Source organism: Anoplopoma fimbria, chromosome 13 (assembly GCF_027596085.1).
Source record: "Anoplopoma fimbria isolate UVic2021 breed Golden Eagle Sablefish chromosome 13, Afim_UVic_2022, whole genome shotgun sequence".
NCBI lineage: Eukaryota > Metazoa > Chordata > Actinopteri > Perciformes > Anoplopomatidae > Anoplopoma > Anoplopoma fimbria.
Window position 1 is genome coordinate 22488702 of NC_072461.1, and position 16262 is coordinate 22504963.

A 16262-nucleotide genomic window follows, 5' to 3' on the forward strand; every position below is an offset into this window, starting at 1 on the left:
ATTTAACAAGGGCATGAATATAACGGTTGTTAATTTATATGTAAAACTGCTGCACTCCAGCTTTAAAGAGTACTGAACTTTCAGCATGGACATTTTCATGCCTCCTTCTTGTCCGTTGCCTGTTGAAGTATTTGGCTTTTGTCTGTGTTCAAAGATCACTGAATGCATTTGGTTTGGGGGGTAAATGGCCTAACCCCACACCTCACACTGGTTAACTGAAGTCTTTCTGCTAATCCGCTCTCCCAATCATGTTTGAAAGACAGTTATTATTTTGTAGCTTACTAAAAAAGTTGATTTCTGTTTTTGTTTTTTTTGTGCTTTTAGTAAAGGGGGTCCAACCTTCAGTCCTTCCCATCCACTCCTGCCCCTCAGACAGAGGCAACAAAAGCAGCAAGGAGAAGATGGTGCAGGTAAGGAACACATTCTTTACACCAATAAAAGACAAATGTTTTTTCGTCATTATGTAATGACCAGCAGCTGTTTTTATTCTTATTTGTTGCTTTTTTTTTTTGTCTGTTTCTGGTTAGGTCTCAGAAACCGCTCCAACTCCCTGACCCAGATGGACGGACAGCCCCGAGGCTCTGTTGTTGCTTGGCCCGACAAGAAGCAGAGGTACCTAAAGAAGATAAAGTTTAAACCTCAATTGGGTCTAATATGAAACAAATGTTTGTTTTGTTCTTTTGTGGTTGTTTTGGCCTTTCATTTTAAATGGTAATGGATGCAAAGTTACCCAAGTTAGAGGTTCACACCCTGTGTGTCTATTTGTAAGCGTGTACAATAATATAATTTACACTGCAAAGATTTTATTGTGTTTACTATTTGTACAGCTGCAACAATTTGCCAGTTTATTGTTCAGTCAATTTAAAGACAATCAATTGGCTACTGTAAATGCCCAAGCAAAATTGCTTAAAATTGGATGGACTAACTACCTAAGTCTAGCTCTAAGCAGCTTATAATATATAAATAAAGTCACTCAAGCTAAGATTTTTTTTTAATCAAAGCAACATTTTTTAAATACAAATACAACTTTATTTCCTCACTAATGACCCATAATTATTTTTTCTGGAGCTTTGCTGTTTATTATAGTTGTTAGAAATAAAAAAATATGCATAAACTATAAAGTTGCCTTAAAAATAGAAGTAGTTAAATATAAACGTATGTATGAAGAAACAAATTCTGTATATATTGTAAGCTGTATATTATGCTGACTTTACAAGTGAGATGTTTCTTATCGTCTCCTCCCACAGGCCGATGTCCACGCTGAACCCCTACATGTTACATCCAGCCACAGACTGCGATGCAGACCTTGCTTCCGGCGACAGCGTGAGTCTGGCTCGCTCCATAAGCAAGGACAGCCTGGCGTCCAACGTCCTCAACGTCACGCCCCAACACCAGACTTCTGTCCTCCAGCCTTCACAGGCTGCAATGCGCAGAGTCAACGGCCACGGCCTGCTGGGTAATGTCAACATGGAGGATGGGGAAGAAACTCTGGTGGCAGTTGCGAGGACTGACGCTCCCGGCGTCCCCAAACAGGTTGACGGGACGCAAGCAGCTGCCACAGCGGGAGCCAAACCGTCCACGGAGTCTAAGCCTGCAACAGATAGCTTTTACCTAGAACCACTGATGCCTTCTGTGATCAAAACAGCTAAAGAGAAGTCTGTATGTCCGAACAAGCAGGAGGAGAGCGGTGAGGGGCCCCATTCTTCTGGAAGGGGCTCTCTACGCAGAGGAGACGGATCTACATCAGCCGTCCGGAGGAAAGCTCCCTGCAGCTTGAACCAAACCTTCCCCCCTCCGGTTGAGCAGGCAGACTTGTCAGAGGAGCCTCAACAGGGTCCGGCAGATTTCCGCCCCATTGTTACCAGCAGTGTGGACCCCTCGTCCAGAGAACCAGCTGGGGGTTTCTACCTTCATTTAGATTCTGAAGAACCAAAGGCTGCCCAGGGCGTCGACGCTGAGCTTGAGGACCTGGATGAAGAGGAAGAGGATCTGGACGAAGCTCTTACCACTAAAGACCCCAACCGGCCCAGGAAAGCCCCTAATGAGAATGATGAAGAGGAGGAATCGGCCAAACTCCGAGAGGACATGAATGTGAAAGAGCACGAGGACAAAGACATGAACGGTGGCAGCGGTCGCTCCAGCCCGTGTCTCAGCGGTCACTCCCAGACCAGCAGCATGGCCAGCGGCAGCGTGCGCATGACCTCCTTCGCTGAGCGCAAAGCCCAGCAGCAGCGCTTCGGCAGCAACCACGACCTACGCTCCAGTGCCTCCAGCTCCCAAAGGACCACTCCGGATGGATCAGAGAGCAGCGGGCCCCTGGCTTCCTCCTGGAGGCTTAAAAGGGACCAGAGCCCCTCCTCACCCTCGGGAGGATGCATCCGTTCCGGCGACGGTGGCGGCGGTTCTAATGTACTGGCTTCTGAAATCGTCCAGCTCCGTATGCAGCTGGAGGAGAAACGGCGCGCCATTGAGCACCAGAAGAAGAAGATGGAAGTGCTGTCGGCGAGGCAGAGGCAGAAGCTGGGAAAGGCAGCCTTCCTGCACATCGTGAAGAAAGGCGGAGGCAAAAGCGACACGTTACCCAACCCGCTCAAAGCCGACATCTCTAAAAACGAGCTGAGAGGGGAGAGAGCACCAGCAAGTAAAGATGATATGTGTGTTGAAGCCCTCAGAGGGGACAAAGTGGTGGTGGCGGCGACCACCACCACCCCGCCAGGTGCCTTAGAAGCAGAAAAGAAAGAGCCCAGCGGAAGCTTCAATCTAGAAGAAGAGCTGGACCTGAATGAGTGCAGCCGCTCCATCGATCTGTTGAACGACGCCATCGGCAGCATCCAGCAGCAGATGATGCAGCTGTCACTGCAGCAGGAGATGTTGATGAAACAGAATGTACAGTCCCCACCTGTTGCAGCTCCACCTCCTCCTGTCACCAGCGACAAAAACGGCGACAATTCGAAGGGGAAGGCAGGCTTTCACTTTGTGGAGCACCTCCCCAACGCCAGCATCGCTCCCACCAGGAAACCCCCCAAGCTGAGCTCAGGCCGGAGCTCCAGGACCAAACCATCAGAGCTGAAGATAGCCAAGGATCACGGCCGGCAGACCTCCAGGACCCTCACCCCCACCCAGAGCGGCTCAGAGACATTACCACACCTAAGGCAGTTGGCCGGGGGCAGGTCCCCCAGGGCCGACCAGCCCGACAGCCCCAGGAACCCCACAGCAGCAGAGACAATCGACAGGCCGGGCGCCGGCCACGCTCGGAGCGCCAACTTCCGCCTTCACGACGAGTCCAACATACGCCTGCCGACCCGAGTGGACCTGAAGGCCGTGGTTTCCCCGGAAGTGTCCTTTGACGAGTGCCTGTCCAGCACCCCGAGAGAGTCCGACCTCAACTCCTCCGACGGTTCAGGGAAAGAGAACATACCATCAGACGAGATGCAGCGCAACAGATCCCACCTGATCGAGGTCGATCTGTCAGAGCTGAAAGCCCCCGAGGAAGAGGAAGCTGCTGAGGACACGACGGCAGAAGGAGGTGACGGAGAGCAGAAGTCAGGCATGGGCTTCTTCTTCAAGGTAATGCCTTTTGTATGAAAAAGGATATGCATTTATTTTATTTATTCACTTTTTTATTGCAGTGATGATGATTTCAGGAATTGCACCAGTCGATTTGAAATTCCAATCCAGAAGTTCATGTCAGCAACAAATTCATGTTCCACGTTTTTTTTGTGTTGTAGGACGAGCAGAAGGCAGAGGATGAGCTTGCTAAGAGGAGAGCAGCGTTCCTGATGAAGCAGCAGAAGAAAGCCGAGGAGGCTCGACTCCGTAAACAACAGTTTGAATCAGAATCAGAGCTGAAACGAGACGAAGCCAGGTAACTTTTCCAACATTATCATAGGATTGAGATGTGGTTCTTAAAAAGTTTTTTTTTAACACTTATTGTATTCGTATTAGTTTGTTTCTGTACTTTTGCTCTGGTTTCTGCTCTTAGATGCTTGTTTAAGAAAGGAGATGCACTTATGACTTCTGGTGGCTAGTAGTTCTCTTGAATACCTATGTTGAATACACTTATTGTAAGTCGCTTTGGATAAAAGCGTCTGCTAAATGACTGTAATGTAATGTAATGTAACACTGGTGTTTGGTTTCAAAACCAGACGGAAGGCAGAGGAGGACCGCCTGCGTAAAGAAGAGGAGAAGACGCGGCGGGAGATTATTAAGCAGGAGTACCTACGGAGGAAGCAGCAGGAGATCTTCGAGGAACAAGGCCTCGCGAAGCCCAAAACCCCCAAACCCAAGCAGAAACACCGACCCAAGTCCGTCTTCAGAGAGGAATCTTCCGGCGACAGTTCCTCCAAGTGCTCTTCTTCCACACGTAAGATCGTTACATCATTAGTTTGAACATTTAACTGTCACATTATTTTCCCAACATGTGTTAGCACAGTGTGCTTCATTTGCTTTATCCAGCAGAGCTGTGGGGCACATTTGCTGTCTGCCAATAAAACATCCGGTTCTACGGTTGTTATGTCACAGAGATGCTGACACGACTGAGATTCTTTTTTGACACAAATGTCTTCACTTCTTCGGATCAAATAATGGTTTAGATATCAAATAGAGTTATACTGAGGATTGCCGAGGAAAGACTGATCCGTGTAACCTAATATTGATCTGCAACTGGGCAGAAATAAGAGGTTTAAACAGAAAACCTGAATGAAATTCGAATGTTGATTTTTCAAATGCTAAAATTCCAACGTAAGGAAAGGTTAACGTAAGGTTCAAAGTATTATACAGCCCTAGAATTACATGAAGTAAAACTATGAACTTGTAGAGAAAGAAGAGATGGGATTTCACGCAGCAGATGCCATTTAATGAAGCTATTATTACTATTGCTCAGAAACAATAAAACCAACAAACTCACTCTCTGTTTCACACAGCTGACAACCTGAGCAACGCCCAATCAGGCTCCAGTCTGTCTCTGGCCTCCGCTGCAACCAACGAGGCCGACAGCGTCAACTCTGGAGGGGCTGGCTCTCAGCGGTAAGATGCTCACTCATTTTTTTTGTTTCGTTTACAATGTTAGCTTGTGCTGAGGGAATATTCCGTGTATTGTTTTAAGATGTGCAGTCGTTACAGTGTCTTCTGTTTACCTTATCGGTCGGCGCCTCCTTTCATTGTGTCTTCCAGATGTGACTCGGTGGAGTCGTTTCCCGGCAGTCGTAACAACAGTCGAACTGCAGAGAGGGACTGGGACAACGGCTCCACTGCATCCTCCATCGCCTCCATGGCTGAATACACTGGTAAGTGGCGACACACATTTATTATGTTGTCTTTCTCAGCTATTATCAGACATGTTAATATGATAACAGACCAGTAATCTTGGTATTAGTTATTTATTGATCAAGAAAAGAGTAATATGTCAGTGAAATAGAGAATCCATGATCATTGTGGTCCTGTGTTGCTCGTCTTCATTTCCAGATCACAATAAATGGATAATTGTTACCTGCTAAAGTGACTATTGCATGACGTGCACTTGTTGTAGCTGCAGCTAATTTATAGTCGTCTGATTATTTACTCTCTGGTTAAGTGTTGCAACAACGATGAGGTCTAACTGGCTTTTCTCCTTCAGGTCCCAAACTATTCAAAGAGCCCAGCGCCAAGTCGAACAAGCCAATCATCCACAATGCAATCTCCCACTGCTGCTTGGCTGGCAAAGTCAACGAGCCTCAGAAGAACCAGATCCTGGAGGTCAGTTCTCTGCCATGATAGTGTTGCACAATATATGCCGATACTAGAAAGGTATCGCAAAACTATTTTATTTGTACTTATACACAAGAATGATAGTGTTTTTAAAAGGAGCTGTAGGGGCAAAGGCGGTCTTAACTTTGGTGGGAGGAGGCGGGTCCTGGGATTTAGAAAGCGTTAACCAGAAGACTGGAGTGAACAAATAAAGTTGAGAAGAAGAAGATTAAAGCAGGGCATGAACTTGACGGCTGCACATCATTTTAGGTTCCATTTCCTGTAATTTACTTTTGCTGGTGTTTTAGTTTTTTGCCGTGGTAATATTTCAGTATTGGTATCAAACATGTGGGCAGGGTTTCATATCAAAGTCATCATTTTGTGTAATATAGTGACAACACTATGCCAGACATGCACCAACCTAATCATTTGCTTCTGCTAGTATGATTTTACGTCTCATTGCGACACTGCTGTTCTGGCAACACGGCACCAGACTTCCTCTGGTCCATGTTAGTGGTACAAAGGTGGGAAACAGTTTTTTTTCCACTTGTACAGTAAGTGTTAACTCCTCCATAACAGCAAAACCTTTAACATGAGTCTGCAGAAACTGAGAGTTTAACTAGACATACTGGACACTTTTGAAGGTTGGACACATCAGGATTAAAAATACCACATTATACACAGTGAATACCTCTTGTTATACACAACAATAGCAGGTATTCACTCTTTTCAAAAGTCAGCTTATGTGAAAAAACGTCTTGCCTTCAGACATAAGATGTCTCCAATTTTCTGTTTGTTGTCTCTTTTTTTTTTTTAAGTCAAAAATGTCTTTCTCATTTTGCACACTACTTCAATGTACTTCAGCGGTATATCAGTGCCATATTAATTATTATTATTATCATCACTAACTTGTATCCCCCTACCCTGTAGGAGTTGGATAAGTGCGAGTCCAACCACCTGATGATCCTGTTCCGTGACGGTGGCTGCCAGTTCCGAGCGCTCTACTCGTACTTCCCCGACACCGAGGAGATGCAGAAGCTGACGGGAACGGGACCCAAGAGCATCACCAAGAAGATGATCGACAAGCTCTACAAGTACAGCTCGGACCGGAAGCAGTTCACCGTCATCCCCGCCAAGACTGTGTCGGTCAGCGTGGACGCCCTGACCATCCACAACCACCTGTGGCAGGCCAAGAGAGGCACCGTGCCAAAGAAGAGCGGAAAATAGCAGATAGCCGGATTTTTAAGCCCTCCTTCGTCCAAATCATCTTCTCCCCATCTCGCTTGTTTTCCTGAATAAACTGCATCGATGTTCACCGCCATGCTGGGCCTTTTAAACCTACTCTGGAGAGGCCGCACTTATGGACAAGCGGTCCTCTGTAGGTGGACCCAGGCAGCAACGAGGGAAAAGGTATGTGTGTGTGTGTGTGTGTGTGTCAGTGTGTGTCAGTGTGTGTGTGTGTCAGTGTGTGTGTGTCACAGGTGGTCTGAGGGACAACAGAAAGAGGAATGCCGGCTGAATTCGCCTCTTCTCCCAGTGATCTCCTTGCGATCTCTTCGGGGTTTCTTTTGGTCCGGCTCTGTTTTTATACGACGACCACCACGACTCAAGCATGTGGCATTTTTTCCCTCTCTGTCTCTCTCTCTCATACGTGGTGGATGTTCATTTTTTTTTTTTTTTTTACATGAAGTATTTATTAGTTCAGCACTGTCATGGTCGAGAGCTCAGCTGCAGCACTAAAGTCCTTCCTTCTCTGCGGGAAAACGCCTCTCCGTCGGACGAATTCGGACAAAAGGAGGGGACATTGGGGGGAATTCTGTCGCTCTTTTAGGGAAAATTCCGAAGCAAAGGACCTTTGTACGACCTTTAAGGACTGTCGGTCTGCTCCGCTGCCCCAACAAAACAACAATCTCTTCCCGCGTGGACTGTCGAAATCTGTCCAATCAGGCTGGCATTGCCGACTTTTGCCTCACCAAGGATCTCCCCAAAAACAACCTGCTGCTCTGAACTGTCTTCTTCTTTTTGTCCCGGGGGGAGCTCCTCAGCTCTCCCTCAGGCATCCATTGGCCTTTTTCACGCATCGTGGTACTATCGTCTATTTATCCAACCGCTTTTTAAATCTAGACGCTGATCGTGTAGCACTGGGTATGTGTAAAGCAACAAAAAAAAGAAAAGAAAAGATAACGATGGTCATTTTAAATACTTTTTATTTGTCACAACATCCATTTCTGAAACAAAAAAAGGGTGAGGGATAGATTTTTGGTACATAAATGATGCTTTTTTTGTTTTGTTTTGTTTCAGCTTTTTTCTTTTCATTATGATTAAAGCGATGTGGTATAGAGTCCGAGCTGATGTTATGTGTTTTCATCATAACGGATATTCTCTGATGTTTAGAGCTTAGTTGTGTTTTTTCGCTCCACCGGGCACTCTTGAACTGACCTGTATAAAGGTGCACTCATGAACACTTGTCGACGGCTTCTTTCATGCAATGTAACCCCCCATCCTCCCCCCTCCTCTCCCCTCTCTGAGTGTTTTTGTCGGCCTGTCCCATCTTTAAACCACGAGAGCGGCACACACACACACACACACACACACACTCTTGTTGTGAAGGGTTTTTCGGTGTGTCGCTCTGTAACCGCTTGGAATGACAGTATTTGATATATTCACAAAGGGGTTTCTGTGTGTGGGCGGGGCAGGAGACTGTGGTTCCGTTATTCTACCAACATTAAAGAACATTCCTCCAAGGTGTTGACAACCACTGCCACGGCGTCTCTCTCTCTCTTCTCTCTGTCTTTTAAAAAAATCCAAAAAAAAAAATCATAAGTGCTTTTTTTTAGAAACCGTTTGTTGGCCTCGAGAACAACCAGAAGTGTTGCACGAGCACTTTACTTTGTTTGTTTTGGGAATTTTACCGTTTTTTGAATGGGCATAAAAACGAAGAACTAATTGATAATACTGCTGTTGTTGCGCTCGTAAAATTGTTGAAACTAAACCAAACGCTAAGATTAAATACTGACATTTAAAGGGTCTCCGTTGCTATGATACTACTGCTGTCTCCAAAAACGACAGAATACTTGATTATTAATCGTTTGCTGCATTTTGTTTTGTTTTTGGGTGGACGAGGTGGCAGATCCTTAATTGTATGCAAGTGTATTTTTATGTTCACTAAAAAGATTGTACTGGCATTTGGTCACCATTTTTGTTACACTAGTGTAATTTTCATCCTTGTTGATTTTTTTATCTTTGATCCCATGCCATCTATTTATTTAAAAAATGGAAGCACTGAAACAGAATACATTTTCAAGTGAATAAAAGTCACATTTTTCATTTTTATTCTTTTTCTCACGGCTTGATTTGTCCATTTGTGAGACTCCACTGTTTGTTTGATTTTGCTAGTTTTAGACACCACACTGATTTTAATCTTTGCACAACGACTCACCCACAAGTTTCTGATTGTTTTTCCACGTTTCTTTCACGACGGGCGGAGCTGCATCTTTTCACTGAAATATTTGTTTTTCTTCACATTTGTGAGTTTAAACCAACGGCACTGGGTTGAATGATTCTCCACAAAGCAAAGAAGCCAAAATGTATCATCGAACATGACGCTGGGTTTCTAATGCCAGCAATCTGAGTAGTCAAAACATCTTCGGGCCTCCCCTGGTGCTAACGGCCTCACACTCTACCACCCAACTGGAACAGCGGCTTCAGCGCCTCGACGCCAGCGCTCATAACCATGGCAAACTCACATCTGCCATGGCAACAATGTTTCTGTCCACACCTGCTGGTTCAGGTGATCACAAGACCCCCAAACTTTGTAAACTCAGTCCAGGTCGAGTCCATCGGGTCGGTCACCATGAAGGGTAAGTGCACGTCTTCCACGCTCGTACGACACGTAATAAAAGATGAAATGTTGAAGTCGGAGATCATCAGATTTTCTCTGTTTCTCCTCAGCTGTTGCTGCTCTCGTCTTGTTGCTGATGAATGTGCGTTTGAGTTATTCTTGTGAAGGAGATGACAACTTTATGTTCTGCTTAACGATTCCAGCAGGTGAGGACTAACCTAGATTACCCAGATATCTTGAGCTGATATTAGCCTTTGATTAAATGTCTTCTCATGTACATGTCTTCATAACCACAGCTTTGTAGAAACTTGATAAAAGCGTAAATCCAATCTCATTTCCTAGAATTCTAAAAGTATTACCTAACATTTACTGCCAATCTGCACAAGATCATTTCTTCCCAGTTTTAGTTCCAGCTGGTGATAAAAATGCTGTGTAAAGAGCATCAAAACATAAACTCTTTATTACAAAAAAAAGCTTCGTCGTATTGACTTAAAGTTTGTGCATTACCAGAAAAACGTATGGGTCCTTATCGTGATAAGCAGACGTGAGTCTGGTGATGTAACATAGTGCAACTAGTCCACTAGATGGCAGCACAAGCACTACTTTGAAATTGCTTCATAAAATAATAAATATAATTGCTGAAAAATATGGTTTATCATGAGTACATATGGACTTGCTTTGTACAGTTCCCTTTAATGCACTAATCTTACATCTGCATCGTCACTGCTGCCATTGTTTTCTCCGATAGAATCAATAAAAGTGCAATTTATAAAAAAATAAAGGGTTCTCCAATGTGGTCAGAAAGCATGCAATAAATGCAGCTGATAAAAACTGTCTTGTGTTGCAGACAACTGATTGCTGTGCTCTTAGCTTTCAGGCCTGGTCGTTCATCTCTGATTATGATTGTGAAGAATGTCGGGGAGATAGACTCCACTGTGTTTAGCAGCGACAACCTCAACTCTATCACCAACCTCAAGATCGCAAACGCTGGTGTCACAGGAATCGCTGAAGGGGCCTTCAGTTCTTTCATAAAACTCACTAATCTCAATTTAGACCAGAACTTTCTGACTGAGATTAACCCAAACTGGTTCAGTCGGCCTCACGTCCTCAGAGAAATCGGACTGACAGAAAACCACATTGAAGTTCTGAACGAGTCCATGCTCAACGGGTTCGCTAACCTCACAAAGCTCAGGCTGAGTAAGAACAGGATCAGAACCGTTGATCCAGATACGTTTCGCTCCCACACCAACTTGGCTGAGTTGGACTTGTCTGAGAACAGGATGACTCGGGTCTCGCCTCAGGTCTTCAGGCCTCTCAGGTCCACCAGGATCAGACTAGATGGGAACCCCTGGGACTGTTCCTGTGGAGCGGAAGACTTTGTGGACTTCCTCAAAGGTTTGTAAAATATTAAACCTGAAGTCATGTGTGTTTCCTTGTTTGTTTTTATAAACCTAAAGCTCTTTCTCTCCTCAGATCTACAAAGCAGGTCTCTACTGGACCGAGAGATGAATGTGACCTGTGAGAGTCCTCCATCTCTGAGGGGTCGACCTGTGTGGAACGTATCGGTGTGCGTGACGTCACCTCCACCTCCACCTCCATCACCATCACCATCAGTGACGCAAACCGTCCACCCGAAACCCACAACGGTCCCGGCATCCACATCCGGTACGTCTTCTTTTCTCAGTTATTGTTTGATATTTGAAGTTATTCACAGTAACAATCAGGATATTTTTCCACTCCTTACTTTTATAAAATGTGCTTATTTTCTAGCTAAGGTTCTGACAACACCTCCATCACGACCAACATCAAAACCCTCCGTCCAGCCCAAACCCTCTGATGCACCCGTCACAATGTCCTCAAACCCGGGTACATGTGGTTCCTCTTGTCCCTGTTACTGATTTTAAATGATTTATAATAAGAGTCTTAATTAAATATGTGCTTAGCGTCTCTGTTGATCTCTGTAGCAACACCTCCATCACCACCAACATCAGAGACAAAAACCTCTGTCCGACCCACACCCTCTGATATCCTCACAGCTGTCTCTACGTCTACTTTAAAGTCTGGTACAGTTGGTTAGTTTTGTTCATATTTGGAGTACTTCACCAGTAGAATCAGAGTATAATGAGATATTAAAAGGGACAAAATCTAAGAAAAAAAAAAGTTGTAATTCCAAGAAAAATGTCATAAGAAAAAGGAATCATGAACTTGTATGATGATTTAATTTTAATATCAATTAACCTTCATCCACTCCCCCATTTGACACATAACAACTGACCGACTAAAAGTGTCATTAAATTCACATCATAATGTTACTTTTCTTTTATCCTTTTTTTATTCTTTAGTCGTTCAAATACCACAATGGATTTTTTTTTTTGTGAATAGCACCACCATGTGGTCATTTGTCTAATTTTGTTTTTATTTTGGATTTCTTAATTCAAGGAAAATGTTTGTACAGCCCCGTGCTTTTTCATAATATTTTCTACAAATATTTTGTTATTTTTTGTTTTATTCTGAAATATTTCTTTAGCCCTATAATTAAGGCTTCTATTAAGTCATAATAATTAATTATTACATATTATTTAAGCTTGACCTTTGAAATAGTAGTTTGACAAGAAATCTGAAGCCCACGATCTACTTTAGTGGAGCTTTCAGCCTTTACCTCATGGCCTTCATTATCAAATGATTAAAATAACACATTAAGAAGACTGAGCAGCTTGAGGGGCTTTAATCTTTTACGTTTGTCCGTTGTTTCCTTTAGCAGCTCATGTGACATCACCTCCATCAGTGACGGAGATCACTGTCCAACCTAAACCTTCTGACCTGCCCAGAACTAAACCTACACCCACTGGGATGACTGGTGTGTCTGGTTCTTCTCCTCTTTTGATATTTGAACAATTCTATAACTTGTCCTTCATGTTTCTGTTTTTCCTTCCAGAAACGTGTGAGACATCCAGACCATCGTCGGATACAAACATCGTGTGCACACTGGTTGTTGTCATAGGTATGTTTCTGTTTGAATGTACTGAACAAGATGCTTTACATTTCATTTCCCTTCTAACAACCTGCTCCTCTGCAGCGGTTCTTTCTTTGCTCCTGTCGGCGGCCTGTTTCCTGACCGTGCTGCATCGGAGGAATCGCATCAGCAAAACTGTGATGCCTGTCCGTCCAGAGGAAAACAGAAACCAGTTGAAAGAAGACAGCGGATCCAGTCGTGCTCAGTCTCCAGGACACTCTGAGAAAAGAGAAAACAATCACCGGGACTCAGAGACGGGATGGAGGACATCCTTCACTGGAGTCAGAGCTAAGTCAGCTAATGCTATTCTCTTTATGTCTCCTTTTTGTGCACCTGTGAAGGATGGAGTGACTTTACAAACTGAGACTCAGTCAAAAGATGCAGAAAACCAAGCTGAGGGAAAGCAGAACCTGGAAGATGAAACTGAAGCAGATGGAGGAGTTGAGACAGACGATGCTAAAGTAATACAACATGCAAAACAATCCAAGGATGGCGTAAATCTAGATGAGATCTCCCACCATGTTTCTGTCAACGCTGACACTGCACCTTATCTGAGCATCGGTACAAACCAGACTAAACCCAATCCTGATGATTTCAACAAACAGCCCACTGACGGTTCAGGTCAAAGATCTCAGAAGGGAAAAGTCATGGGGAGGATCTCCACCTGGCCTCCGACTGCCGTTCAGTGGCAGGCCAGATGTAAAGCGAAGGAGGACGAGGAGGAGTCTGATGTCTTCACTGTTTGGTCGCCAACGTTTTCAGGTGAGGTGGAGAAAGTCTTAAAGGCAGAGGAGCCTCCCTCCGGTTCTGACTGGGACAAAAGGGAAGAGGACATTGAAACCAGTCGAATGGAAGATTTAGGAACTGCACCAAACCAAGATCCTTTAAAGATGACTGAAGCTCCCATGACGTTGGGACTCTCTCAGTCCTCAAAACCAAACGACAAGACCACCTGTTTCAGTGAGGCTCCTACCCACACTGACACGAGGCTAGAAGAGCAGCTAAAGGAGGAGGAGATGATCCAGGACCCTGCCACTGTGAGACAGACCCAAAATCTGAACCAGGACGAACTCGGTCCAAATCAAGGCCGTAAATCTGCAGAGAATCCTGCACAGAAGAAGAGCAGCAACAAGGCAAGTGCATCAAAGCGAGCTGGGACGAGCCGACAGAGGGCGGAGAACAGAAGCACCGGCCCAAAGGCTCCCTCTGGTGGCGCCTCGCCAGATGATGAAACGCTGCTGTCCGGCAACGAGTACGCCTTCATGGACCTGCTGCATGAGGTCGTGCAGAACAACGGCCGCTGGACGCGAGACAGGTGGAAGCAGATAAACGTCAACAAGCAGCGGCGTCCCGACAGAGGTACCGAAGGGGTTTAGAAAAAGGATTCACTTAAAGTTGGAAATGATGTTCACATAACATGACACACAATATTGTAGTTTAATTATGTCACTACGAGTTAAAGAAAATGGTTTATATTTGCTTGTTGCTGCAGTTACATGTAAAATGATCTGTGTGTATTTTTGGGAACACTGGGAACACTTATTTGCTTTCATGGCGAGAGTTGGATTGATACCATTCTCATGTCTGTCCATTAAAGGGACACCACAGTGACTTTGTATGACACTTCTGTAAAGTCAGGTGACTCACAAGAGACAGATTAAAAAAAGATGGTTAGAACTTGTGCAGAAAAGGCTGAGATTTCTCGACTTTTAGTCTCTAGTGTGGGTCAAGCTTGAAAAATCCCCCATATTTCCCATAATGCAACATATCATCTTACATTAGACCTCCCCCTGCTTCCCAACGCTGCATTCATGCTAGTCATGGAAATCTGAGTACTGCCTCAGTATACACAAGGGCTGGATCTATAAATGCATTAGTGTTTCAAGTAAATGAGTTATTGTTTTTGCTGTTAATGTAGGAAACATTTGTTTAAGCTTTGTCATAATATGTAATATTGATTCTGCAGTTATATAAATTATTTGGTAACATTTTTATTTCTAAGAACTTGTTACCTTGTTTAAGCCTAATGTGTTTCAACTTTTAAAAAATAATTGTATTGAAAGGTACCATGCTATAGAATCTGTCAGCCTTTAGGTCATTGTATCAGCGTCATTAAACATTGTAAAATTATTTTCCATCTTATTGCAAAGATGCAACTTAAAACCAACTTTTTTTTGTTTCGATTAGACAAAAGAGATACAACTAAATTAAATAAGTCTTTAGAGCTGCTGGAAGGCATTTTTATTAACCTTAGGCCAGAGCAGGATTGTTTTTATGCTAAGCTAAGCTAACCGTCTCTTCATATTTACCATACAGACATGAGTGGTATTGATCTTCTCATCTTACTCTCAGCAAGAAAGACGTGTAGTTCCCAAAATATCGAACATTTTCCTTAAAAAATTGTTTTATTTTAATTGTTGCTGCAGTTTAAGTTTAATCTTTGTAACAATGTAATTGCGAGATAAAGTCAATACTACTGGAATAATATCACTCTAATCAAATAACACACATTTATCTACATGTGATTGACCCCATATATCCATCAAGCTGTCATTCAACGATGTGGGACAGAAATAAAAAATGATTTTCATTCATTGTATCTGGCTGCATGCAGCATTTATTTGTTCATATTTTATACGTGGAGAAGTACACTCGCTCCTCATAAGAAATAGTACAAAATGGATCATCCCCTTTTTGACAACGACTTAAAAACATAAAGTGGAGGTAAACAGAATACGTAGGCTTTCGATAACACCTGGACACAACATGCATGTTCCATTCATAGAAATACACAGTATCAAATAATGGCTCCAACTTGCAAGCAGTTGACTTGATTATGGGTTTTCTCTATACATAGGACATCCCACTAAATGTACAAAATGTATCGTTCTTGGCAAGCTTGTATATCAAAACATGCTGTTTGGTGTTTACATGCCCCATGTGGTATTTGTAAGTGTAGACGCACTCGGAGATCTGAGTGACCTCTTTGTGGCGTGTTAGGATTTGTCAGGAGTGAGGACCAGGGAAGACGTTAAATGAAGGGATCAGCACACCGATCGGATCTTCCATCGTGGTCGCTCACACTTTCATCTCTCCTCAGCTCTCCTGTCCTGTAAACTGACACTTCTAATGGGGCCCTTGAGCAAAGATTAACAGTACATTTCTATGGGACTATTTGCAAAATACATACAGTTAAAGGTTAAAAAAAAAAAGAAAATCACAAAGAGAAAAATAAATCCATCTGAGATTACCTTAACACCATTACTGTCTCTTCATATTTCTTTAACAAATAACAATGGCTCCCAACAAAATATACTTTTCAAACATCTGCGAGGTAAATGAAAACAACAAAAAGCGTGACATGTGACTGCATGTTCGACTGTTGGAATGGTTGAATGCCGTCCACCGTGTTGTACGGATTAAAGGGTCATGCTGTTCGGCTCTACACATCGCCTACGCAGAGCTTAGTGCAAAAATAGTTCAAGTCCTTTTTCACTTTTCATCACACAGAAGAGACCGAAAAACAAAAGAAAGCAAATCCGCAAACGATTTACAAAGTTACTATTTACAGCGATTAAACGAAAACATGTATAACTCAAGATTTAATACTGCACACTGACACTGCCTTATACGGAAGGCGTGGCCTGTACAATTTGGAGAGGAGAGCACTTCGTTTCAGCTCAA

The 16262-nt window shown here is 43.7% G+C and overlaps 3 protein-coding genes across 8 annotated transcripts in view; all 3 read left to right on the forward strand.

Annotated features, from left to right (window-relative positions):
- Positions 1–8232, forward strand: part of camsap1b (calmodulin regulated spectrin-associated protein 1b) — a 28308-nt gene extending 20076 nt beyond the window's left edge. For 4 of the 6 annotated variants that reach the window (XM_054611837.1, XM_054611836.1, XM_054611834.1 and 1 more), the window contains exons 10-17: positions 325–612; positions 1248–3567; positions 3729–3865; positions 4146–4363; positions 4923–5025; positions 5173–5285; positions 5615–5733; positions 6655–8232. In XM_054611837.1, coding sequence (XP_054467812.1) covers positions 325–612; positions 1248–3567; positions 3729–3865; positions 4146–4363; positions 4923–5025; positions 5173–5285; positions 5615–5733; positions 6655–6951 — 3595 coding nt within the window. In that variant the 3' untranslated portion in view covers positions 6952–8232. The remainder of the gene's footprint in view (positions 1–324; positions 613–1247; positions 3568–3728; positions 3866–4145; positions 4364–4922; positions 5026–5172; positions 5286–5614; positions 5734–6654) is intronic. The other 2 variants (XM_054611838.1, XM_054611839.1) reach the window with 1 other exon arrangement.
- A 1225-nt stretch (positions 8233–9457) lies between these two features.
- On the forward strand, positions 9458–10968 carry LOC129100725 (leucine-rich repeat-containing protein 15-like). Its single transcript, XM_054610169.1, has 3 exons — positions 9458–9584; positions 9676–9771; positions 10436–10968. The coding sequence occupies exons 1-3, from the start codon at positions 9458–9460 to the stop codon at positions 10966–10968; spliced, it is 756 nt and encodes a 251-aa protein (XP_054466144.1).
- Positions 10878–14397, forward strand: LOC129101656 (uncharacterized). The gene is made up of 6 exons (XM_054611553.1): positions 10878–10960; positions 11039–11230; positions 11336–11431; positions 12324–12422; positions 12501–12566; positions 12642–14397. The coding sequence occupies exons 2-6, from the start codon at positions 11071–11073 to the stop codon at positions 13952–13954; spliced, it is 1734 nt and encodes a 577-aa protein (XP_054467528.1). The 5' UTR covers positions 10878–10960; positions 11039–11070; the 3' UTR covers positions 13955–14397.
- Positions 14398–16262: the final 1865 nt, after the last annotated feature.

Excerpts from the sequence above, each read along its gene's own strand:
- LOC129101656 (XM_054611553.1), top strand. The coding sequence starts at position 11,071 with ATGAATGTGACCTGTGAGAGTCCTCCATCTCTGAGGGGTCGACCTGTG. Across the intron at positions 12,423-12,500 it reads TACACCCACTGGGATGACTG|AAACGTGTGAGACATCCAGA; the intron begins GTGTGTCTGGTT and ends TTTTCCTTCCAG. Across the intron at positions 12,567-12,641 it reads CACACTGGTTGTTGTCATAG|CGGTTCTTTCTTTGCTCCTG; the intron begins GTATGTTTCTGT and ends GCTCCTCTGCAG.
- LOC129100725 (XM_054610169.1), top strand. The coding sequence starts at position 9,458 with ATGGCAAACTCACATCTGCCATGGCAACAATGTTTCTGTCCACACCTG. Across the intron at positions 9,585-9,675 it reads CGGGTCGGTCACCATGAAGG|CTGTTGCTGCTCTCGTCTTG; the intron begins GTAAGTGCACGT and ends GTTTCTCCTCAG. Across the intron at positions 9,772-10,435 it reads CTGCTTAACGATTCCAGCAG|CTTTCAGGCCTGGTCGTTCA; the intron begins GTGAGGACTAAC and ends CTGTGCTCTTAG.